Source organism: Anolis carolinensis, chromosome 1 (genome assembly GCF_035594765.1).
Source record: "Anolis carolinensis isolate JA03-04 chromosome 1, rAnoCar3.1.pri, whole genome shotgun sequence".
Taxonomy (NCBI): domain Eukaryota; kingdom Metazoa; phylum Chordata; class Lepidosauria; order Squamata; family Dactyloidae; genus Anolis; species Anolis carolinensis.
In genome coordinates, this window is record NC_085841.1 from 99,144,770 (window position 1) to 99,168,100 (window position 23,331).

At 38.4% G+C, this 23,331-nt stretch overlaps 1 protein-coding gene across 1 annotated transcript in view; it reads left to right on the forward strand.

Annotated features, from left to right (window-relative positions):
* The window catches only part of lama4 (laminin subunit alpha 4), a 111,971-nt gene that overhangs the window by 4,311 nt on the left and 84,329 nt on the right, over positions 1-23,331 (forward strand). The window contains exon 2 of the mRNA XM_062979900.1: positions 22,726-22,827. Within this exon, the coding sequence (XP_062835970.1) occupies positions 22,726-22,827 (102 nt within the window). The remainder of the gene's footprint in view (positions 1-22,725; positions 22,828-23,331) is intronic.

Below are 23,331 nucleotides of genomic sequence, written 5' to 3' on the forward strand. Positions count from 1 at the left end.
CACAGAGAATTTCATTCCAAGCATAGTCAGTCCAAAAACATACCTTTTCAAGCCACTGATATTGAACCACAGTCCATCTTGCCCAAAGTCCATGTCTATCAAATAGGGGACGAGGAGAAATTGCAATGTGCTTTTATTTGTTTTTTAAGAAGCATACATTCACGCACACACACTCATTTTATCCAATCTATCTGATATTTGACAGGATTTGTACCCTGAGATAGTATTGTAGTGCCCAAATTTCAAGCAAAACCAAAATTACTAAACCAGAGGATGGGCCTGGTTGGTAAACAAAGGTGAAATCTTTGAAGATAAAAAAAAAGCTGTTATGATGTAAAATGAAATGACTATGGCAAGTGAAAACAAAATGGTATTTTCTCCATTGCATATACATACACTTATGTAGCTACTCTCAATGAAGCTGTTAAAAAAATGAAAAGAAAAAGTGACAAGTATTTCCCTATGCATGAAGCATGTTCTTTTATGGGCCTTCTAAATAAATGAGCAATGCTCTCTATAATATACTCCTTGATTTATTTCTTAGTCTAAATATTGACTTGGGGCTCTCACAAAGTCCGTTAGTCATGCTCAGCAGTGCCAGATTTTATAAAGGCTGGTTTCATGAGAACCACATAATCAGTTCACAAAATATGCCAAGATGGACTCCAGCATTTGAAAAAAACATTAGAATAACAGAGCATTATATAGTGGGGAAACATGCACTAGCTATTAATCCTATGGATTAATGCTACATAGGATTTTTTCCTCAGAATTATTGAAGCAACCCACCTTGAGTGGCTGATTAATTTTAAACATCTAATATGCCATTCTGAAAGTAATATACAGGCTGTCCCCGAGTTACAAACTACTTATAGTTACAAAGGGGGGGGGGGGTGAGACAACAGGAAGTGAGAGAAATCTACTCCTTGGAAGGGAAATTCACTCCTGAAAGAGTTATCAGGGAAAAGAGTGTCCCAACTGAAGCTCTATCACCAGTCCTTGTTTCCACAACAAACATAATTTTTCAAAATCCAATAATCACAGGGACAGAAAGTGAGGTGAAATTTCTGAACAGGAGCACAGGCAGCAAAACAAACACCACAGGGGTGTTTTTTATCATGTCAGAAGGGACTTGAGAACATACTGCAAGTCGCTCCTTTTCCGACTTACATACAAATTCAACTAAAGAACAAATTTAAAGTACCTATTTTGAGCGTAATTTGGAGACTGCCTGTATGCTACTGTGAGCAAGGACATGTTCTTTAGTACTGCTAGAAGTATGAGCCACATAAAAATAGTGAAGTTTATCAGATTCATATATTTTATTTTTGTTCAAAAGGATGACTAATAATTGAAGGTAAAAAACCCTAGGTAAAATAATGCAGCATTTGCAGTGGTGAAACCTGGCTGGGCTGTTCTGATGTCATGGAACCTCTACAAACATCTTATTCTAAGATACGGTGTACAAGTTGGATAAATTATACCAAAGTATTGTCAAAGGCCATTATGTCATTCTCTATATACGTACAAGCTTAATTTCACAGACAGAGCTCAATTTGTTAAGAAATATACTCTATGAAATTGATGATAAAAATAAAACATGCTACACTTCACTCTTACCACAACATGAGACACACCACATTCTTCATTCAAAACAATACATAATGACACATATAAGCCTTCTGGAATAAAATAGTACACATATAATGATCAGATTACTCAGAACATGATTACCTTATCATTCCATTAGATATTCTCCATATTAATGGCAGTTACAGATTATTTTTCAATAGGTTGAAAAGACATTTCCATTTCCCTGTGTTAATTGCTTACAATAGGTTAATAAATGTAATTTCTTTCCAAGCTTCAACAACCTCAGTCCAAAAGATTGAAAAACATTGAATCTCATTGTACCCTTATCTCTTCTTTGTTGTGTTTTAAAAAGACATTGTATTGATTCAGCCAAGAGTAAACATTCATAATTACTAAAAATTTAAATGCAAATACAATACAAGCCATGGTAAGACTGAGTTGACATACTCAAATGGCTATCCAGGAACAGTCTATTATTGGGAGAGCTGCAAGGCACTATGCATTTTACATGGTTTTTCACACTTCATGCCTTCTTTGACAAAAAGTCATTTGCAAAAATATATATTGTGTCAAAAATATTAAATCTACAAAAATACCATTCTTTGCACAAGACATTGTATTTTGCAGGAAATGCTGTTGTACAAATGACATTTTCTAATAGTTCTTATTTACAACAACAACAAATCACCTGAACTGTACAAAACCTTTCAAAATCTTGTCAAGTCAAGAGAAAATGTTTGATTTTTGTTGTTCTTCTTATGTATAAGAAGAAAATTGGCAAACATTTATTTTGTTAGTCCTAAGTAAGGTAACCTTTTAAAAGAAGACATGTCTGGCTAATGGGTCATTTTCAAAGGAGAGTTGACAGGAGAATCATGCACTACCCTTAATGCCTGCCAAAATCTGTCAGAAGACAAAATATCCCTTGTACACAGTGCTTCCACTCTTCACAATATAAAGAAAAACACATTTGGAAATGGCTTATTTTTGTCCTAATTATCTCATTCAATCCTTGCATTCTACTCAATCATAACAGGATGCAGGTATTATGTTGCTTATCTGTGTTACACTCAGAAGCCTACACTCCAGGGATTACTATAAGATCACCAATTCCATTATTTGCTGCCATCTTTTTTTTCTCATTCTGAGAAACTCATTTACACACAGTATATACAGTTATAGTCTGAATATTATTCTACAAATGCTTGAAACTGTAACTTAGGATTCACATTTTATGGATATCAGCTGCCCAAATACAAGCTGCCAGGTCAAAACCCCTTAAATCATGGGAAAATGAAAAGAAAAATGAATGAGCCAGCCAAACAGGATGACCTAAACATCTTTGTCATTAATTATAATCACATTTTCAGAAAGGCACCGTAACAAAGACTTGGAGTCTAGAGGCAGTAGAGGGTTTATTGTAGCTTATACTCCTAAGTACTCCCAAGAATTAGGGCACACAGCAGGGTTCTTTCACTGAAAGATATACAATGCCAGCATTACATGATGTAAAATGTTTACAATTCGATATGTCACACCCTAATTTCAATTAGGACAATGCAATTCCAATCTCCTGTCTTTCAGCCCTTTCTGCCAAAGAATGCACATCCAATTGAACAGCATACACGTTGAATGTTCCCCTTGTTGACAATAGCTCTATGTAATTGATATGGAGGGGAGATAGTGCTCTAGAATCCTAAATTTCTCTCCATAAATTAGCTGTCCTGAGAATTACAATTGTCCATATTCTTCCCCCAATCTTCTCTTACATTGCTAATATTTTCTCATTCTTAGACCTACATTTTCCTGCAAGATATAATGTCACTCATCAAAAATAACACTGTGACATCATTGTGGATACAAATGATACATAACCAATCATATAGCTAATCAGTTTGATCATTGGCAAGCGATGCAAATTTAGGGTGAATCAGTATGCCATCAGTTGTCTCACACAACCAGAAAGATGAGGATAAATAATGTCTTTAAAACTCTGTCCAACCTGTTCATATGAAAGTTAAACATGGGATAGGGGTGCAGACTACCTCAGCTTCACATGTAGACTCCAGGTTTTGGCCAGATAACTACTTTTACTTCCCAACAAATGCAGAATGCTTGAGAACAGCATTTGTTATGGTCAGAGTCCTCGATGGTGCAGTGGATTAAACCGCTGAGCTGCTAAACTTGCTGACCGAAAAGTTGGTGGTTCGAATCTGGGGAGCGGAGTGAGCTCCCACTATTAGCCCCAGCTTCTGCCAACCTAGCAGTTCGAAACATGCAAATATGAGTAAATCAATAGGTACTGCTTCTGCGAGAAAGTAACAGCACTCCATGAAGTCATGCTGGCCACATGACCTAGGATGCATCTACAGACAAAATCTTCAGCTTAGAAGTAGAGATTAGCACCAACCCCCAGAGTCGGAAACTGGACTTAATGTCAGGGGAAAACCTTTACATTTACCTTTACTTGTTATGGTCATTCATTGCATGAGAGAAGCCTCCCACAAGGATGGTAAAACATCAAAACATCCAGGCGTCCCCTTGGGCAACGTCCTTGCAGACGGCTAATTCTCTCACACCAGAAGCAACTTGTAGTTTCTCAAGTCGCTCCTGACTTGGAAAAAAACTGTTGCTACTGTCCTGGTGAAAAGGGTAACATGGGCCATGTGAATTTCTCCTTATTGAATGAATGAACCACAAAGATAAAGTGTTCAAACATTTTTAAGTATTAGATGTGGAGAAAAATCATTGTCATGAGGTGTGGAGAAGAAAGCATTGAAGAAGTTTGTCTGGGCATCTCTGTTACCTGCCATGTGTGGCAGAAATGGAAAAGCCATGGCCTTTCCCACCATCAAAATGCTATATTCGGGATAATTTCTCTTGTTCTTTTTTTTCCATCAAAACAGAGGAGAAATGCAACTTCATATGTCTTATTGGAAGAGAGAGCTTCATTCTATTTGTGACCTTTTGAATGATTACAAGCTCTAGAATTAAACACTTTCTTAGGCCAGAAGTGATTTATATCCTAGCAAAGTTGCAGACTGCAACAATATTTTTCCTTTGTGGGAAAGAATGCCTTATAAGTGAGGGCTTTGTTTGTCTACCCCACTGTATATGGAAAATATGAGTGTGCACTTTTACAGAGAATGCCTAACCATGAATTATTTATACTGGAATCCGACCCATCTGTAAATCAGACTCTGTTGCTGCGTGGTATTTTGTTTGGCATTTAGATTGGGAAAAGGGTAATCATGTGGAAGCTTTCTACGGAAGCCCTGTTCTCATGTCCAATGTGGGCAGACTGAATGATGCTGGGGAAGGTAACAGGATTCTGGTGGCAGGTCTTGGCTGCAGTCTTTACATATGAAGCCTGGGCTTGAAAAGTTACTCTGCATGCTGGTAGAGATTCTGGGAGTTATATTCCGAAAAAGGTAACATTTCCGAATTTGGTATTCAGCAGCTCTTCTGTACAAGTTCTGCAAATGTAAATCTTGTAGCCATATCACAACAGGGTTCCTATTTCTGCTGGACGTGAGGGTCCTTTCATATTATACGAATTAAGCACTGTGATTATGTTTTAACCACTATGGAAATGTTGGGTTTTTTTTAGATCCTGGAATTTGCCATTTACAAAAGGACATTTAGAATTCTTTTCCAAACAGCTCTTGCACCTCTCCAAACTACAAACACCAGAATTCTGTAGAATGAAACTATGCTATTAAAGTAGAATAATAGTTTTATAATAATATAGTATGAGAGACCCTCAATATTTTGGAAACATAGCAATGGACATACAATTTGGGCATGCAAGTATGTGCTGTACATTGGAGGTGGGCTTTGTTAGAGAGAGCTTACTCTTCCCCCTTCCCCCATATCCAAATCTTTGGCATGAATCAGACCATCACATCCAGCATTCTGTTCAGACAGTGGTCACTCAGGCCCCATCTACACTGCCAAATAAAATCCAATTATCTGCTTTGAACTGGATTATATGACAGTGTAGACTAATAAAATCCAGTTCAAAGCAGATAATCTGGATTTTATCTGGCAGTGTGGATGGGGCCCCAAAAGTCTACATCAGTGGTTCCCAACCTTTTTTTGACCAGGGACCACTTGACCAGGGACCACTCTCCAACATTAATACCAAAAGGGTTATAAATCAGTTTTTGTACAGGCTGATTTACAAAGCCTTCACTACTTTCTATTAAGAAATTAGGGGAAAGCACTACTTGAACCTCCAGGAAAAAAAGAGAAACTAAAACTTGATGGATTTCTAAAAGCTATGTGATCACAATTACTACGTACCATGGATAAGGATAGGGTAATGCTCCAGTTGAAGCTTTTGATGATTATGAAGTACTAGCTTCATGATGTAAAAACACAGTCTGGATGACCATATCTTTTGGGGCCAAATTTGGTGTGTTTTGGTTGTGTACTTTTGTTGTTTAAGATAAGGGGGAAACTATCAGAACATTTATATATATATATATATATATATATATATATATATATATATATATATTTGCAAGTATACAACTTTGAGCATGAGGAAACAGGATATACACACCATAAGTATGAGGAAGGACCATACATAAGCAATGTTACTTTGTAGTGTCATTCCCAACTCCATCACCTTCAGTAGTTCAAACCACTGTAGAACTTCATGAAGCATCTCCACATTAGCTAGCTATAAAAACTCACACACTGGTGGCAAAGTTCAAATACATAAAGCTATTTAATACCAGATCCAAGCAGATAAAATGACTTGTTTTTACCCATTCCACTCTGATTATACTATTTCCCAAGGTTTTCAGTGGCCAGATCTAAGTATCCAGGTATAGAAGCCAAATGACTGGCAGCTAAATCTTTCTGCTGTGCTAATGCTGAGACTACATCTTTTACTTTACAAGGCAGCAGGCTAGCTTATGGAGTGCAGGTTAAACTACTCAGTACCCAACTCATTCTTCCAGCACTCAAATGTTTCCTTCTACCTGACAGACACTCCTTAATAACCTGAGTAGCCCTGTTTTCTGCTCTACTTTTCCCCATCTTGACTGGTCTGCCATCATTAGCCTTATCCGTTACATGGTTTCACAGCTGCCACTGCTTGTGACAATGTTGGGATAGTCTTGTGACACTGTTACTCATTCAGATATCACATTCATTTTCAACACATCTTGCAGAATTTGCTTTTTTGTACCTAAAATCCTAGCTGGCAGTGCACTGCTACAACTTAGGTCTACTTGGGAGTAAGTCCTACTGAGTTCAGTAGTGTTTACTCCAAAGTGGCATTAAGGAGCACAGCCTCATTTATACCGTAGTTTTTAAATCTGGATCCAATGCACTCTATTGTGAGATCTTGAAGAAAGATATGAGGTGCCAGTGGTTAATCATAAAAGCCCTTGCAGAGGTGATGAAATATGGCTTTTCTGGTGATGAGTCAATTGTAAACAATTTTGTTTGAAAAGGTACATGTCATTCATTTTCCTTTCATCAACAAGGGAAATATTAAATTTAGTTGAAGCAGGACTGAAAGTTAATCTATAAATAGGAAATGTGGGATGCCAAAAGAGAACTGTGAGAAGGTGAAGATGACTGAGTTAATGCTTCACCACACAGAGCTTTGGGCCTTCCTCTGCCTAATGGAGCATAGCAACACACAAGTGAGATCACTGCCATGGATGGTTTAGCAACAAGCCATTGCTTTATGGGCCAATCTTTGGTATTTTTTCTCTTACTGAATTTTTTTCCTTTTCTTTGGGAGTTCTATCAGGCTTTGTTAAACTTAAGGTCACTGAGAAAGTGGTCCCTTGAAGCAGAACAAATAAATTTAATTAACTATAATAGTTCTGTCAAGAACTGTTATAGGGCAAATAATCTCATAAAACCTCACAATCACATAAAAACCACAGAAATAAACAGGCTGTTATTGAAAGGGCACAAGGGTTTTGGAAAAGCACTAAGTAAAATGTCAGAGTTGCATGAAGTACTATATAATATCAATGACAAACTTTATCTAATAAAGAATTTGCTTTGGATTGCCCATGGCATATCTTAATCATTATTATTGGTAATCTTGATTATACAGTCTTCTATTATTAACAGGAATTTAATAAAGTAACTTTAGTTTTAGTGATCCAGATAGATTATGATGAGTGATTGACAAATTAATGTATTAATTTGGACCATGTGTAGCATCTGTGCAAATATAATTTCTCTTACACGGGTTACCATTGCCTTTTATTGTTTTGCCTATATTCTTCCTATGAAATTTCTCTTGTATCAAATAGCATCATATTTAGAATTGCCAAAATGGTAGCTTTTGCCTCATAATGCCACAATATGTATCTATATAAAGGTTAGAATTTAACTTGCAGCTGGCTACTATGGGGATATTAGAGATTGTAAAATTATTGTCCCCAAGATAGTTTAAAATAAAATAATAAAACAAATTGTTGGTGTTGTTATATGCCTTTGAATCATTTCCAACTTATGTCAATCCTATGGTGAATTTATCACAGGGTTTTCTTGGCAAGATTTCTTCAGGGGTATGTGTGTATTGCTATAGCCTTCCTTTGAGTCTGAGAAAATATGACTTACCCAAAGTCACCCAACTAGTTGCCATGACTGTGTGGGGATTTGAACCCCGAACTCTGGAGTCCTAGTCCAAAACTCAAATCACTGCACCACAGTGGTTCTTGCCTCTTTAATTTTGTGAAAAAATGTTTATATCACATTGAAACAATTACATGAAGGAGGAATCAGAGTCATGTCCAGTTGTTCCTTTCTTGGCTTCTGGGTGCTCTACATATCACTGGATGAGATCCAATAAATTTATGTCTTGACATCCAAGGCTCTCTATCCATGTGAGCTATTCCACAGAACAAATCTCTTACTGAATGTTTCCCACCAGACATTTGAAGAATGGAGTATTTATGTTTGTATTTGAAAAACAGCACTAACAGACTTGGTGTGATGTATGGAATTTGAGACAGTTGCTGTTTTGGTCAAAAGGTAACAGGGTGTTTAAATGGCATGTTAGCTGTGAGAACCCTATGGTAGTGTTTACAATACAAGCAGTGCATACCCTACAAGGGCTGCTATGAGCATACTTTTTTGGTTTTTGACAAATATTTAATACCATCTGGAGTGTGAATGAAGAACTTGGCACTTGTAACAACAGGCTTGGGTTGAAACCACACCAAATGTTTTCAATACGTTTGCTGAATTTGACACTCGTTTAAAAATTCAGCAAGGGATGAGAAACATTTGTCCCTCCAGATGTTCTTGGTTTGTAGTTTGCATCATTTCACTAGATATGCTAGCTAGAACTGATGAAAATTGCTATCGAAAAGCATCTATTTGGACAATCCAATTATATTGTTCAACTACACTGCATATCAAACTTTGGATTTGTACTACCAGGAAATATATTATGGTTGTACAAAAAACTTATAGAAGATCATTGCAGATGGTGCTGAGTAAATTTATATAATTACAGGCAGTTCCCAAATTACAAAGAAGATGGGTTCTGTAGGTTTGTTCTTAAGTTGAATTTGTATTAAGTTGGAACAGGTACATTTTAAGTGTAATTCCAGCCAATATATATATAGCTTTGGATAGCACAAGCAAGGCTTGACACCCTTGCTGTCTTTGCTCCTATTCACAAGATTTCACCTCACTCTTTGTCCTTGTGATAATTTGATTTTGAAAATTTGGCTTCTTCTGAAAACAAGAGTTGCTGATAAAGCTTCAGTTGAGACACCTTTTCCCCATGATAACTCTTTCAGGGGTGAATTTTGTTACTGATAAATGATGATAAATGGAAGCTCTTACATATGTACGCGATCCAGAGTCACCCGCAGAACAATGACATGCCACTCAGGTTTACAGAACAAAAATACAGGAACTTTACTGATTCCAAGAGATCAAAAAACAGTAATATTTACAATGGTCCCTCTGATTACTTACAGAAGTCCATAATCATAAACAGTCCTTTCTCAGTCCACAAGTCTGCTTCAGAGAAGAATATAGTCATGGTTCTTCACCCTCTTTTCTCAGCAGCAAACAGACCTCAAAATAGCAAGGCCTCTCTGGGTACACTGCTCTCTAGCAGTACTCAGTCAGCACTGAAAAACTTGTCCAAACTGGTTCTGCAGCAGCAGAACAGAAACAGTATCAAATCAATCCCAGGTCTTTGCAGGCTGAACCTATCAGCTTCATACACTTCATTTTACAGTTAACACACACAGCCCAGTGTCTTTGCAAACTATGACAAATTTCGCTTCCTAGGGATAGATTTTTCTCACTTCCTGTTGTATCACCCCTGTTTGTAACAATGACTCATTTTTAAGTCAGATGTTTGTAACTCAGGGACTGCCTGTATTGCTTACCAGTAATGGCTAGTGGCTTCCATGTCAGTTCTGCAATCAATCTATTCCAGGGGCCATCCAAGGTGCTGAATCTAGTTAATGGATAGAGTGTAGCATCATACAGCATTCCTACAAAATTTGAATGAAAGCCTGGAGAAGATCCATCAGCCCTCTAGCAAGGAAACCACCAGCCACTAGAGCTATTTATGCTGGTGGAAAATGATGTAGTTCTTTCCAGATCTCCAGTTTCATGTTTTGTTGGGATTGGTGGTTACTAAAGTCTGCAGTTACTAAAACTATATCTACCACAGATGGAGATTCTGAACAAATAGATCACTTGAACAGTAAAAGAGGTTAGATGATCTGCATTTCTTATGGATGAATGAATATAAGATTTCTGAGTCATTTAAATAAATTTCCATATATGGTATTTAGCCTTTTGCTGCGTCCAGATTAGTTAATGAAAATTTTTGTTATCATGGCCCATATTTGGTGGGTTATGGAAGCAGATTTTTTTAAATTTTGATTTGATTTGATTAACATCCTGCATTTCTTCCAAATGGGATTCAAGGCAGTAAACTAACATCTAAAACAATGTAGAGTACAAAGATTAACCAAAGAAACATTAAACCATACATTCGATTAAAGCATACTTTAAAGCATTGAAAATTAAAACAATTAAAATGCATACTTCATGTTGAAAACAGCACTCACAGTTGCATATTGATCTGCCCTTGTCAATAAAGGCTGAAGGCCTGTTTAAAAAAGAAAGGTTTTGCTTGCCAGCAGATAACAGAGAGGGGACAGACTGGGCCTCCCATGGAAGGAAGTTCCAAAGCCTAAGAGCAGCCACTAAGAGGACTCTCTCTTCCAAGCCTGAGAAGGTGATAGGATGGAATGAAATTCCTACTCCCAAAATCATAAGACTTGGCCGGTCTTGAGAGAGAGATCTGACATTAATTTCAAAGAGCATCATGTGGAAGAAATACAATGAGAAATACCAGAAGAAATTGCACAAGAGGGCAACATGTTACAGTTTTCTCATACCAGTTTACCAGCAATCGATCCCAAAGGGACTTCACAGAATGCCCTAAAAACACTTACTAAAGATACTGTTGCTTAATGTTGCATACTGTCATGTACATTGTGGCTATTTCAGAATGATTCACTTCTCCTCATGCTCTGTGGTTTCAAGACTCATTCCGGGATAAAGCTGTGTCAGTTGTGGTGGGGTAGCAAATTACTTCATGAATGTCCATAATGACAAGCATGTCCATAAATTATCTGGTGACAGGATTAATTCACAAACCTAAACCAGATGTTGTGGTATGAATGACGAGGAGAATATGATGGTTAACACAAAGTATTCCTTTGCAAACAAGAGCAAAAACAGAGGCCAAGGAACAGAACAGCTAGAGTTTTGTGGAGAAAAGAGAAAGCAGTTCATCAGTCCATGCTTTGTTTTACTCGTACTAGCTGGTGGGCTTCCTCACAGCAAGGAATCACTTTCTATGCTTTTTTGGGCCACCTACAAGGTCCACATGGAAGGATGGATGCTGAGGGAGAGAGCATGGAGGAACTGGTCTTCAAGATGGGGTGGAGAATGTGAGGAAGTGGCATTTGCCTTGGGGTGCTCTTGAACTCCCTTCTCATATCTACACTTGCAGACTTTCTGTGGAGAGGGAAGTATTGGAATCAATCCTGGGGATATGGAGAGCCCACTGTAGTCAGACAAGGTAGAAAGCCCATTCGAATATTTGAAAGGGATTCTGACCACAACTGAATCCAAGTAGCAGTAATTAAAATAAGGAGTAGTTTGGACATATCATTGTCACATCTTATTATGATAGCCAGATGAAGATCCTATCCCAGTGAATTACACAATCTTAATATCTCCTCTGTTGAGAAAAGATCATATGAATTATCCTACATAATCAATGAGAGTGGAAATGGTGTAGTGGTTTGAGCATTGAACAACACTCCTGGAGGCCAAATTCCCACTCAGCCATGGAAACTCTCTGGGTGACATTAAGCAGGTCACACACTCTCAACCTCAAGGGAAAGCAGAGGCAAACCTGCTGTGAATAAATCTTGCCAAGAAAATTTAATGATAAGTTTGCCTTAGGATTGTCATATGTCAAAAATGATTTGAAGGCACAACAAACGTGCCTAGTGATCTATTTATTTAAAAACTAAGTTGCTATATTAACTTATCATTTGAATTCTGTTGAAAGTGCTGTTTTGATCATCAATTGTTCATTATTTTTCATAGAACACAAAGTTCTCCAAATTTGGGGATAATTTTTAACAAAGGGTCATATGTCTTCAAAATTGACCCTGAATGGACAACCTTCTAGTTTCCATCTGTATGTTGCCATAGCATATTTATATTGCTATCTTATTTGCATGTTAAATCTATTGTACTACGCAAGGAATAGTATTGAGATAGCCACCATAATCCTTGGCAATTTAGTGGAAGAAGCCTGATTTGAAAGTTTAGATCAGATTGGCTCATGCAGATTTCATAATAAGTTCAGCAGTTCAGTTCTTACTGTACAATGCAATGTGTAACAGAGCCAAAGTTGAAAATCCTTTTCACAGAACAAAAAAAAGGATGGGAGGGATTTTTTACAAAGTGCCTGTGGAAGGAAATGTGCTTGGCTTTTGATTTTGTTTTAAAGAACCAACAATAAAAAAAATCAAATGAGCTAGTTGTTACCATAAAAGTAGATATGTAGAACCTTGCCTTTCCAACCAAACAGAAAGCAGCTGTTCTGTCTTCTTACTTCTGACATGTTTAGTCATTCAGAGCCATGGCATCAAATGGAGAGGATCAGCATGCGAAAGCAGTCAGGGCTCATTTATTCAGGGTTTTTCACTGACAGTAAATCCCAGATTTGTAAAGTGCTGTATCTTTTGCCACAAGCGTCTCCAGTGCATGAGAACAGGTAGAGATTAGAGGCCTCCGTTTCAGGCAGAGGTTTTGTCTGAGAGAGGATTACATTTTAACTTTTGTGTCTGTACAAGGAAGTAATTGAAGCATAGCAATTGATAGCTTTGATCCTATTGTTATTAACTTATCAGTAGCACACTACATGCTTTTCAATTTACAACGAGCTCACAAGGGTCTTCATCCAGACAGCTAACCACAGCTTGGAAAAATTAGTATTTTGGACTACAATAAGAGGAGGAGCAGTAATAGTAGTATCCTAATGTGTTCCAAAAGTGGAATGTAAGATTGTTCATAATTTAAAAGAACAATATAATTTAAAAATATAAGAATTGAAATTAAAATAGAATTAAACTATTCAAAATGATAAAACAAATGATATGTTGGACTCCATTATAGAGGGCATCAAAAGCATCAAAACTGCCTCCTTGGATCTCTGTTCTGTTGTAAGAAAGCACTGACTATCCTCTTCACTTGAACAGTCAGTCCCACTCTGGCCAGTATAATAAGCCTGGGAGGGCAAGGAGCTGGCGCACATTTGTTGGCTGTTGCTTCTCCAAGGACACCTGCCTAATGCCTACATCCTCAGGCTCCACAAACTGAAAAATACAACTCTCAGGTTCCTCAGTGAGTATACTCTTTAAAGATGCAGGGATTTATTGCCCAAAGTGTGATTTTTCTGAACTCAGCCATTTACAAATCCTGACGTGCTTAGCTTCAGCAGTAGAAATGTATCATAGGACTACAGATAATCTTGAGAAGCACCTAGCAGTTACTTACTAGCTACCAATATCTTTAATATTTATAGATACATTGTTTCTAATGCTGTTTTTTTACTTTGCACATTGTAATTATTGCAAAATTGCTTAACTATTTTAATAGAAAGAGGCATCAAAACATTTAAAGAATAACAACTAATACGAACAATACACTAAACGACACCTGCTGAGTTTTAAGTCAAATAAAAAATATGCCAAACCATATTCACTAGTGTTCATTTTGTGCCTATTTAAAATCCCCAGTGGTGCTATGGGTTAAACTCTTGTCCTGGGACGACTGATTGACTGACAGGTCAGCAGTTCAAATCCAGGGAGCAGGATGAGCTCCCGTCTGTCAGCTCTAGCTCCCCATTCAGGGACATGAGAGAAGCCTCCCACAGGATGGTAAAACATCAAACGTCCGGGCGTCCCCAGGGCAATGTCCTTGCAGACGGCCAATTCTTGCTGTTTCTCAAGTCGCTCCTGACACAAAAAAAGGGGGGACAAATTATGAGCAATATTTTTATCTGCTCTTTGAATCACCTGCTTCACAATGTGATTTGAAAATGATACTGGAAGAATGACTAGAAAGCACTCAGCACTGACTTCTCCACAGCTCATAAATGGGTGAGGTTACTAGGCACTTGTGTTAAAAACCAGCCATTTGTACATTTTGCCAGATATGGAAACTGGGGGTGAAGAAACTTCAGACTGAAGCCACTATAGGTCAATTCTTTTGCTTCAAAAACAGCATGAACCATTAACACATCACAAGTCACAAGTGTATAGAAGGTTTCACTGAGTTGGGAGAGACAGGGCATTTCAAATATGTCACCAGAGTAAATAATATCTATATTCCCAATGATTATACTCTGAAGTTTTCCAATAACTCTTGCAGTTTAAAGTGATTTGGAATGGCTTGCTCATGCAATGAATACAGTATTTGAGATCAATAACATTAACAAAAGACCCGCACATGGTAGACATGAAAATTACTGAAAATTGTTTCTTGATATGCATCCTTCATTTCTGAATTCAGCTTGGGCTGTGGCTTCAGTATCTGTCATGATGTACCTCTGTAAAATCCATATAATGCTCTTGTAGTTAACAGCGGGTCTCTACCATGACCAGGTAAAGAAAGCCAACAGTGAGAGATGATACAGCTAGAGATCTATCATCAATATCTCATAGTTCAATAAAATGTATATTTTAATACATATTTGGAGGAAGGCTTTCTTTTCCCCTGTTTAATAGATATCCTAAGCACTTAATTATTTCTTCAGAGACATCTAAAACAAACATGTAGTTTTATGTGTTGGTGAAGGCTTTCATTGCTGGAATCACAGGGTTGTTGTGCATTTTCCGGGCTGTATGGCCATGTTCCAGAAGTATTCTCTCCTGACGTTTCTCCCATATCTATGGCAGGCATCCTCAGAGGTTGTGAGGTATATTGACCTCACAACAAAGCTCACAACCTCTGAGGATACCTGCCATAGATGTGGGCGAAATGTCAGGAGACAATACTTCTGGAACATGGCCATACAGCCCAGAAAACACACAACAACAAGGTAGTTTTAGTTTGTGTTGTGTTTTTCTCCTTATATCTATATATATAAAAGAGTGATGGCATCACGGCAATTCACAAAACAACAAAAGTACAGGCCCCCCAACCTCAAAATTTGACAACATAACCCATCATCCACGCCTCTAGGTTGATACAACAAAAAGAAAAGAAAAATAAAGTCCTAATTAGAGGGAGAGCAATAATTTTTTTTATCCAATTGCTGCCAGTTTAGAGGGCTAATCTCTGCCCACTTGGTTGCCTAGCAACCAAGGGACAGCCAGGTTTCAGTTAGGGGACAGGCAGATTTAGGCCTCACTTAGACTTCTTCCACAGATTATCTAATTTGCACTGGATTATATGGCAGTGTAGACTCAAGGCCCTTCCACACAGCTATATAACCCATTTATAATCTTATATTATCTGCTTTGCACTGGATTATCTTGACTCCACACTGCCATATAATCCACTTCAGTGTGCATTTTATACAGCTGTGAAGAAGGGGCCTCATATAATCCAGTTCTAAGCAGATAATTTAAGATTATCAATATACAGTAGAGTCTCACTTATCCAACGTAAACATGCCAGTAGGATAAGTGAATATGTTGGATAATAAGAAGGGATTCAGGAAAAGCCAATTAAACATCAAATTAGGTAATCGTTATACAAATTAAGCACCAAAACATCATATTATAGAACAAATTTGACAGAAAAAGTAGTTCCATGCGCAGTAATGCTATGTAGTATTTACAATAGAGTCTCACTTATCCAACGTTCTGGATTATCCAACACATTTTTGTAGTCAATGCTTTCAATATATCGTGATATTTTGGTGCTAAATTCATAAATACAGTAATTACTATATAGCATTACTGTGTACTGAACTACTTTTTCTGACAAATTTGTTGTCTAACATGATGTTTTGGTGCTTAATTTGTAAAATCATAACTTAATTTGATGTTTAATAGGGTTATCCTTAATTCCTCATTATCCAACATATTCGCTTATCCAACGTTCTGCCGGCCCGTTTATGTTGGATAAGTGAGACTCTACTGTACTGTATTTACAAATTTACCACTAAAATATCACAATGAATTTAAAACACTGACTACAAAAACATTGATTATGAAAAGGCAGACTGCGTTGGATAATCCAGAACATTGTATAAGCGAATGTTGGATAAGTGAGATTCTTCTTTAATATGAAATAATTACTGGGATAGAATAATGCAGAACAATATAATCTCTAAAACCGGGACAGTAAATAAACAGGGGAATTCCACACAGGAAACAATCGGGGCCAGCTAACACCTCCCAACAAAGTATTCCCATCATCAAAGTCTGGCAAATCCTGTTTTCTCAGGGCCACAGACAGTAGAAGCACATAAAATATCGCAAACAACACCACTCTGAAAACAAGGGAATTCCAGACAGGAAACCATCAGGGCCAGCTAACACCTCCCAACAAAGTATTCCCATCATCAAAGTCTGGAAAATCCTCTGTTTTCTCAGGACCACAGACAGTAGAAGCACATAAAATATCGCAAACAACACCACTCTGAAAACAAGGGAATTCCAGACAGGAAACAATCAGGGCCAGCTAACACCTCCCAACAAAAAATTCACTCAGGGAGGAAACAGCCAGGCTTTAAAGCTGCAAGGCCATTACATCCTAATCATTTTTCCTAATTGCAGCATTCATACTTGCCTCCAACAAACAAAAAAAACCAATCAGAAATATTGTATATTCACAACCTTTAGGAAATAATATCCCCTGATGGCGCAGCGTGTTAAAGCGCTGAGCTGCTGAACTTCTGGACCGAAAGGCCACAGGTTTGAATTGGGGGAGCGGAGAGAGCCCCCACTGTTAGCCCCAGCTTCTGCCAACCCAGAAGTTCGAAAACATGCAAATGTGAGTGCATCAATAGGTACTGCTCCGGCGGGAAGGTAACGCCGCTCCATGTAGTCATCCCACATGACCTTGGAGGAGTCTACGGACAACGCCGGCTCTTCGGCTTAGAAATGGAGATGAGCACCAACCTCCAGAGTCAGACACGACTGGACTTAATGTCTGGGGAAAACCTTTACCCTTGACCTTAACTACCACCAATTCCTCAATACTTTATTTCCCATACCACCATACTTCGCCACAGCATCGCGTGGCCGGGCACAGCTAGTGTTGTTATATATTAGAATTTTCAATAAAGCTTAACCTTTAAAAATAAAATAAATATGCCATTTGAAAACATGAAAGCATGTGAGTCAGTTCTCAGAAGCAAGCATTTCAAAAATGCCTACTTTTAAAAGATATATTTCCATCCCCCATAGTATTTTTTAACTATTTACCAAGCCCTCTTTCAAATGATTGTATTTTTATTTTAGCTTAGCATAATAATAAAACACAGTACTGCCTGAGGAATGCAGTATGAATGTATAAATATTCTGCAATGTTCCAAATAGTCTTCCTTGAATTGTTTGCTGGAATTTTAGTAAATCAAAACCACTTTGCATTTCCAGTTAAAAATGCAAAGAGGATAAAAGAGTATCTCTCCCTTAAATAGAAACACAAGAGTCAGCTTCATGTGGAAACTGGGTGTACTTTTTCCAAAGCAAGAAAGTGAATACTCTTCTTTGTGAGATGTGAAGGCCAGAAAGAAGTGTGAGCTTCTTTGGAAGCTTTGTCTCATAATGCTTTCAAGAACACATGAAGCTGTCATTAGCAGATAAAGTAACAGTGTGCGGCAGTAAGAATGGCTCTTGGGGCATGCCATGGCCTCTCTGAATTGCTTTTTTAAAGCAGTATAAGTATGTGAATAGTAGCCACTTTATAAAATACAAATTGTTTGGTCTGAGATGGAAGCTTCCATATACTCAAATTCAAAACCAAGTCCTCAGGCATCCTGTTTTAGGATTCTTGGAACTTGTGAGTTGTGTTGATGGGATTGTGAAGTCTGGGATTTACAGAATCAGCTGATAAGCACAAGTGGAAAATGGGAGATAAGAAGATCACATCTGATCTACAGTCTTACATGATGGACTTGGGAAGGCGGGGAGATCCTATCTGTTAGAGAATAGAGCACACTTGGTTCCAAACCACACTGAAATGTTTAAAAAGTACTTTGCAGCTCACACATTTCCTGTTTCATGTCAAAGTTTGCTTTGCCTCTGCTTTGACCATGACCCTTCCTTTCATTTTTATGGGCTGTTTTGTTGTCTCATTAATTCTCAGCTTCACACTGACTGTGCCACAGTGATGCTGGTGCAAGATAAGAAAGCTAGAGGGGAAGAGGAAATCATTCCACTTATTGTCTGGTTTAGGAACAACAACATTTGAATGCAACAGTCATCGCTTTGATATTATTGAGGTGCAGATGTCTTATGTCTTCAAACAAAATGCAGGTGTCCAAACAATATAAAATATGTTTCTGGGTTTCAAGAGTTTATAGTGATTAGTAAAACAACTGTTAAATAAACTGGCCTTCCCATCTATGGGCTGGGGAAAAATCCCACCCTAAGGGCTTGGATTGACCTCTATAGCCAATAAATATTTTAATCCTCAAAAACAAAAATGAATACATGAACTTCATATTTCAGCCCACCAACAGCTTTTTAAAGTTCAGACACAGGGCAGTGAGTGGAATTGTGGTTAATGTTGTTCATGCAACAGGGAGAGCAAGTGTGGCTTGCAAAATTGATTACACTTGCAAGCAGGCCTGTAGCAAGGGGGTGGTTTTAGGGGTTCAACCCTCCCCCCCCCCCAAAATTTTTCAGGTTATTAAAAAAACCTGGTTTACTCATGAATTTTAACTGGTTAACCAAATCCCCATGCTAAGTCTATGAGACACAAAACATTAAGAGTCTCTCCAGGCACTATTTCAAGCAGATATTGACAGGTTTGTAGCGGGGAGAGGTGTGTGCTAGGGATTCAACCCCCCCCCCCCCGAAATTTTCAAAACCCCTCCCGAATTTTTTTTCTGGCTACGGCCCTGCTTGCAAGCACACAGCAATCAATTCTTTGATGCACCAAGGAACATTAGGTCACTCAGGTTGTTTGGCCAGATGCATTGTTCTGGTGCTACAAGCATTAGACAGAAAATCTTTTTTTCCTCTGAAGAAAAGAAGCAGAAGCCAGCATTATGAAATATGCTCTCATAATAATATGGAATATCTGATATTTAGAATATCTGAACTTTACATTTATTTTTTAAAATTTCAACTCACCTATGCTTCAACCCAATGGGTTTGTCCATTGCAAAAAAAAAACCAACAACAACAACAAAGGTGTCAGGCTACTAGTACTTAAAATTCAAAGCCAAGGGCTGAATGTACACTGCCATATAATGTAGCGTAGACCCATATAATTTAGTTTCAAACTGGTTTATATTCCAGTGTAGATCCAGCCAGTTGTAGATATCCAATCAAATTCCACCATTTTCTTTGTGTCTTTCCCCCTAACTTTGCAATCATTCAATCATACAAGAAACACTGCCCATTCACTACTATCCCATATTTCCCGTGACCACTTTATCACTTCTTCCTTCCACTCCTCAACCTTCTCACCAATTCTCTGGCAGATCTGTCAGTCCAGGAGCAACTGCTCTGCCATTTCTTCCTCGTGCATCCATTCCTGTACGCCTGCCAACTTCCCCAACCAAGGAATGATCACTTATGGACTATCACAAAGGAAAAGAACAAATTTGAATACCAATAGTATGCACTGATTTGATTTTGATGTAATAGTCCCACTATATTCTGTATTAGTCAGATCTCATCTAGAGCACTGCTTAGTAAACTGTGGGTCCTGACCCTTAAGCTCAATGCTGAGGTCACAAAAAACTTGGCAACAGTAAAAGGTTTTTGAATGTCACATTGTGGCTGTTTTAGACATTTAAACAAATCTATTGTGTGGTGTTTACAGTGGAATCTGCAGAAGATGCTTCAGCTGTACTCCATAAAAAGGAAAACTAGCCTGTTTAGCAAGCCTTGCAAATGTGGATTTTTATCAGTAAACATGTGATTTTAATGCCTATTTTGTATACTTATTTACCGTATGTAAACATTTCTCAGAACAAAGAAGGACTCAAGTGGAAAAGTTCAAAAAGTCCTGATCTAGAGTACTATGTTCAGTTTTGGGCACTTCATTTTAAGAAGTATATAGACAAGTTTGAGTGACTCAGAGATAGGCAAGTAGGGTCATAACAAAGATAGAGAAGAAGAAAAAATAGCAAAAGATGGAAGGAGTTGGGTATATTCAGCCCAGTGAAGAGAACACTAAGGAGTGGCACATTTGCATTCTTAAAGGGCTGTCATAGAGAAGAGGGTACAGGCTCATTCTCTGCTTCCCTAGAGAATAAGATTGGCTGCTGCTGCTGCTGCTGCTCAATCGCATAGTCGTTTCTGACTCTTCGTGACCTCATGGACCAGGCCACGCCAGAGCTCCCAGTCGGCCATCGCCACCCCCAGTTCCTTCAAGGTCGAGTCAATCACTTCAAGGATACCATCCATCCATCTTCCCCTTGATTGACTTCTCTTCCTTTTTCCTTCCATTTTCCCCAGCATCATTATCTTTTCCAAGCTTTCCTGTCTTCTCATGATGTGGCCAAAATACTTCAGCTTTGCCTCTAATATCCTTCCCTCCAGTGAGCAGCCGGGCATTATTTCCTGGAGGATGGACTAGTTGGATCTTCTTGCGGTCCAAGGCACTCTCAGGATTTTCCTCCAGCACCAAAGTTCAAAAGCCTCTATCTTCCTTCGCTCAGCCTTCCTTATGGCCCAGCTCTTGCAACCATAGGTTACTATGGGGAATACCATTGCTTTCACTATGCGGACCTTCGTTGCCAGTGTGATGTCTCTGCTCTTCACTATTTTATCAAGGTTGGCCATTGCCTCCACGTTTTCTCCTTCTATTTGCCAGTTATCAATAGGTGTAGTTGCCATGATCTTGGTTTTCTTGATGTTTAACTGTAACCCAGCTTTTGCATTTTCTTCTTTCACTTTGGTGATAAGGCTCCTCAGCTCTTCCTCACTTTCGGCCATCAGAGTGGTATCATCTACATATCTAAGGTTGTTTATGTTTCTTCCAGCAACTTTAACTCCGGCCTTGGAATCGTCAAGCCCTGCACGTCACATAATGTGTTTTGCGTGCAAGTTGAATAGGTAGGGTGAAAGTATGCAGCCCTGCCGTACTCCTTTCCCAATCTTGAACCAGTCTGTTGTTCTGTGGTATGTTCTTACTGTGGCTACTTAGCCTTTATACAGATTTCTCAGGAGACAGACAAGGTGACTTGGTATCCCCATACCACCAAGAACATGCCATAGTTTATTATGATCCACACAGTCGAAGGCTTTAGAATAGTTAATAAAGCAGAATTAGATGTTTTTCTGGAACTCCCTGGCTTCCTCCATTATCCAGAGGATATTGGCAATTTGGTCTCTCGTTCCACTGCCTTTTCTTGGACATCTGGCAACTCTCGCTTCATGTATTGCTGGAGTCTGCCTTGCAGGATCTTGAGCATTACCTTACTGGCATGGGAAATAAGTGCCACTGTACGGAAGTTTGAGCATTCTTTAGCGTTTCCCTTTTTTGGTATGGGGATATAAATTGATTTTTTTTCAATCTGATGGCCAATCTTGTGTTTTCCATATTTGCTGGCATATGGCATGCATCACCTGGACAGCATCACCTTCCAAGATTTTAAACAACTCAGCTGGGATCCCGTCGTCTCCTGCTCCCTTGTTATTAGCAATTGGCTATAATAGGTTTAAGTTACTGGAGGGTAGACTCCATTTGAAAATTAGAAGATAGAAATACAATATTTTTCATTATTGTAGGAAAAACTGATCTCTTTGTCTCTTTCATCTGCTCTTCAGGAGCTAAGTGTTGATGAGTAGCCTTAAGCTTCTGATTTGCCAACTTGTTATTCTTTGTCTTTGAATGGACATGGAGAGAACAGATCTTCAAATAAAGGGAAACTTCTGAGAAAATTGCTTTGACAGTCTTTCCAACAGAAATAGTGTACTTCTAAAGTAAGACACATGACATCTTCTGTGCCCTATGCAAAACTGTGCTGTAAAACAAAATCAATCAAAGACAGAATACATAATAATCTATTGAAAAAATATTTGTTTATTGAATATTTGTTCATTTGTTCTTTTTATTAAAAGTCTTCATTGTATCACAAGATCTCTGGGATATTAATATTGCTACGATAACCTGAGATCTTCAAATATTAAGATCTCAGGCTGTTTCAGGCTTTTTTTGTCACAATTGCCACCTTGATTCAGACCAGAAGTGGATTGGCAACCAGTACAATTCCTTTAAAAATAGTGTTATAAGATTTTGTGTTGTAGTTTTGTCAGCATTCTTGCCATTAGCTTTTTGCATTGGCTGTAACTTTCCAGTCATCTTCAAGGGCAGCCCCACATAGAGCACATTGCAGTAGTCTACTCAGGAAGTTATGTATTCAATATTTTTCCTGTGTTTTTATTACAGAGATGCCAAGAAGGGTTTTTCCAAACTTTTTCAGGACAATGCAGCCCTTGTGAGTGCAACAACAATGCCTTTAAGTGCCTTGATGGATCTGGAGTTTGTCTGGTAGGTAGTATTTCCTGGTTACTAAATCTGCAAATGCTATTCTCCTCTTCTTTTGTGAACTGTGGGGCCGGGCTGTGGCGCAGCTAGCTAGTAACCAGCTGCTATAAATCACTACTGACCGAGAGGTCATGAGTTCGAAGCCCGGGTCGGGTTAAGCCTCCAACCATAAAAAAAAAATAGCCCCGGCTTGCTGTTGACCTAGCAGCCCCGAAAGACAGTTGCATCTGTCAAGTAGGGAAAATTTAGGGACGTTTTATGTGGGAGGCTAATTTAACTAATCTACAACACCATAAAACTGCTCACGAGGAAAAGAAGAGGAAGAACAGCCACCAATGGATGGTGAAGCAACAGCTCCCCCTGTGGCCGGAATCGTGAAGCTGGAAAGATTTTAAAAAATGCCTCTGTGTCTGTCTAAAACTGAATGTTGTTGTCTGTTGGCATTGAATGTTTGCCATATATGTGTTCATTGTAATCCGCCCTGAGTCCCCTTCGGGGTGAGAAGGG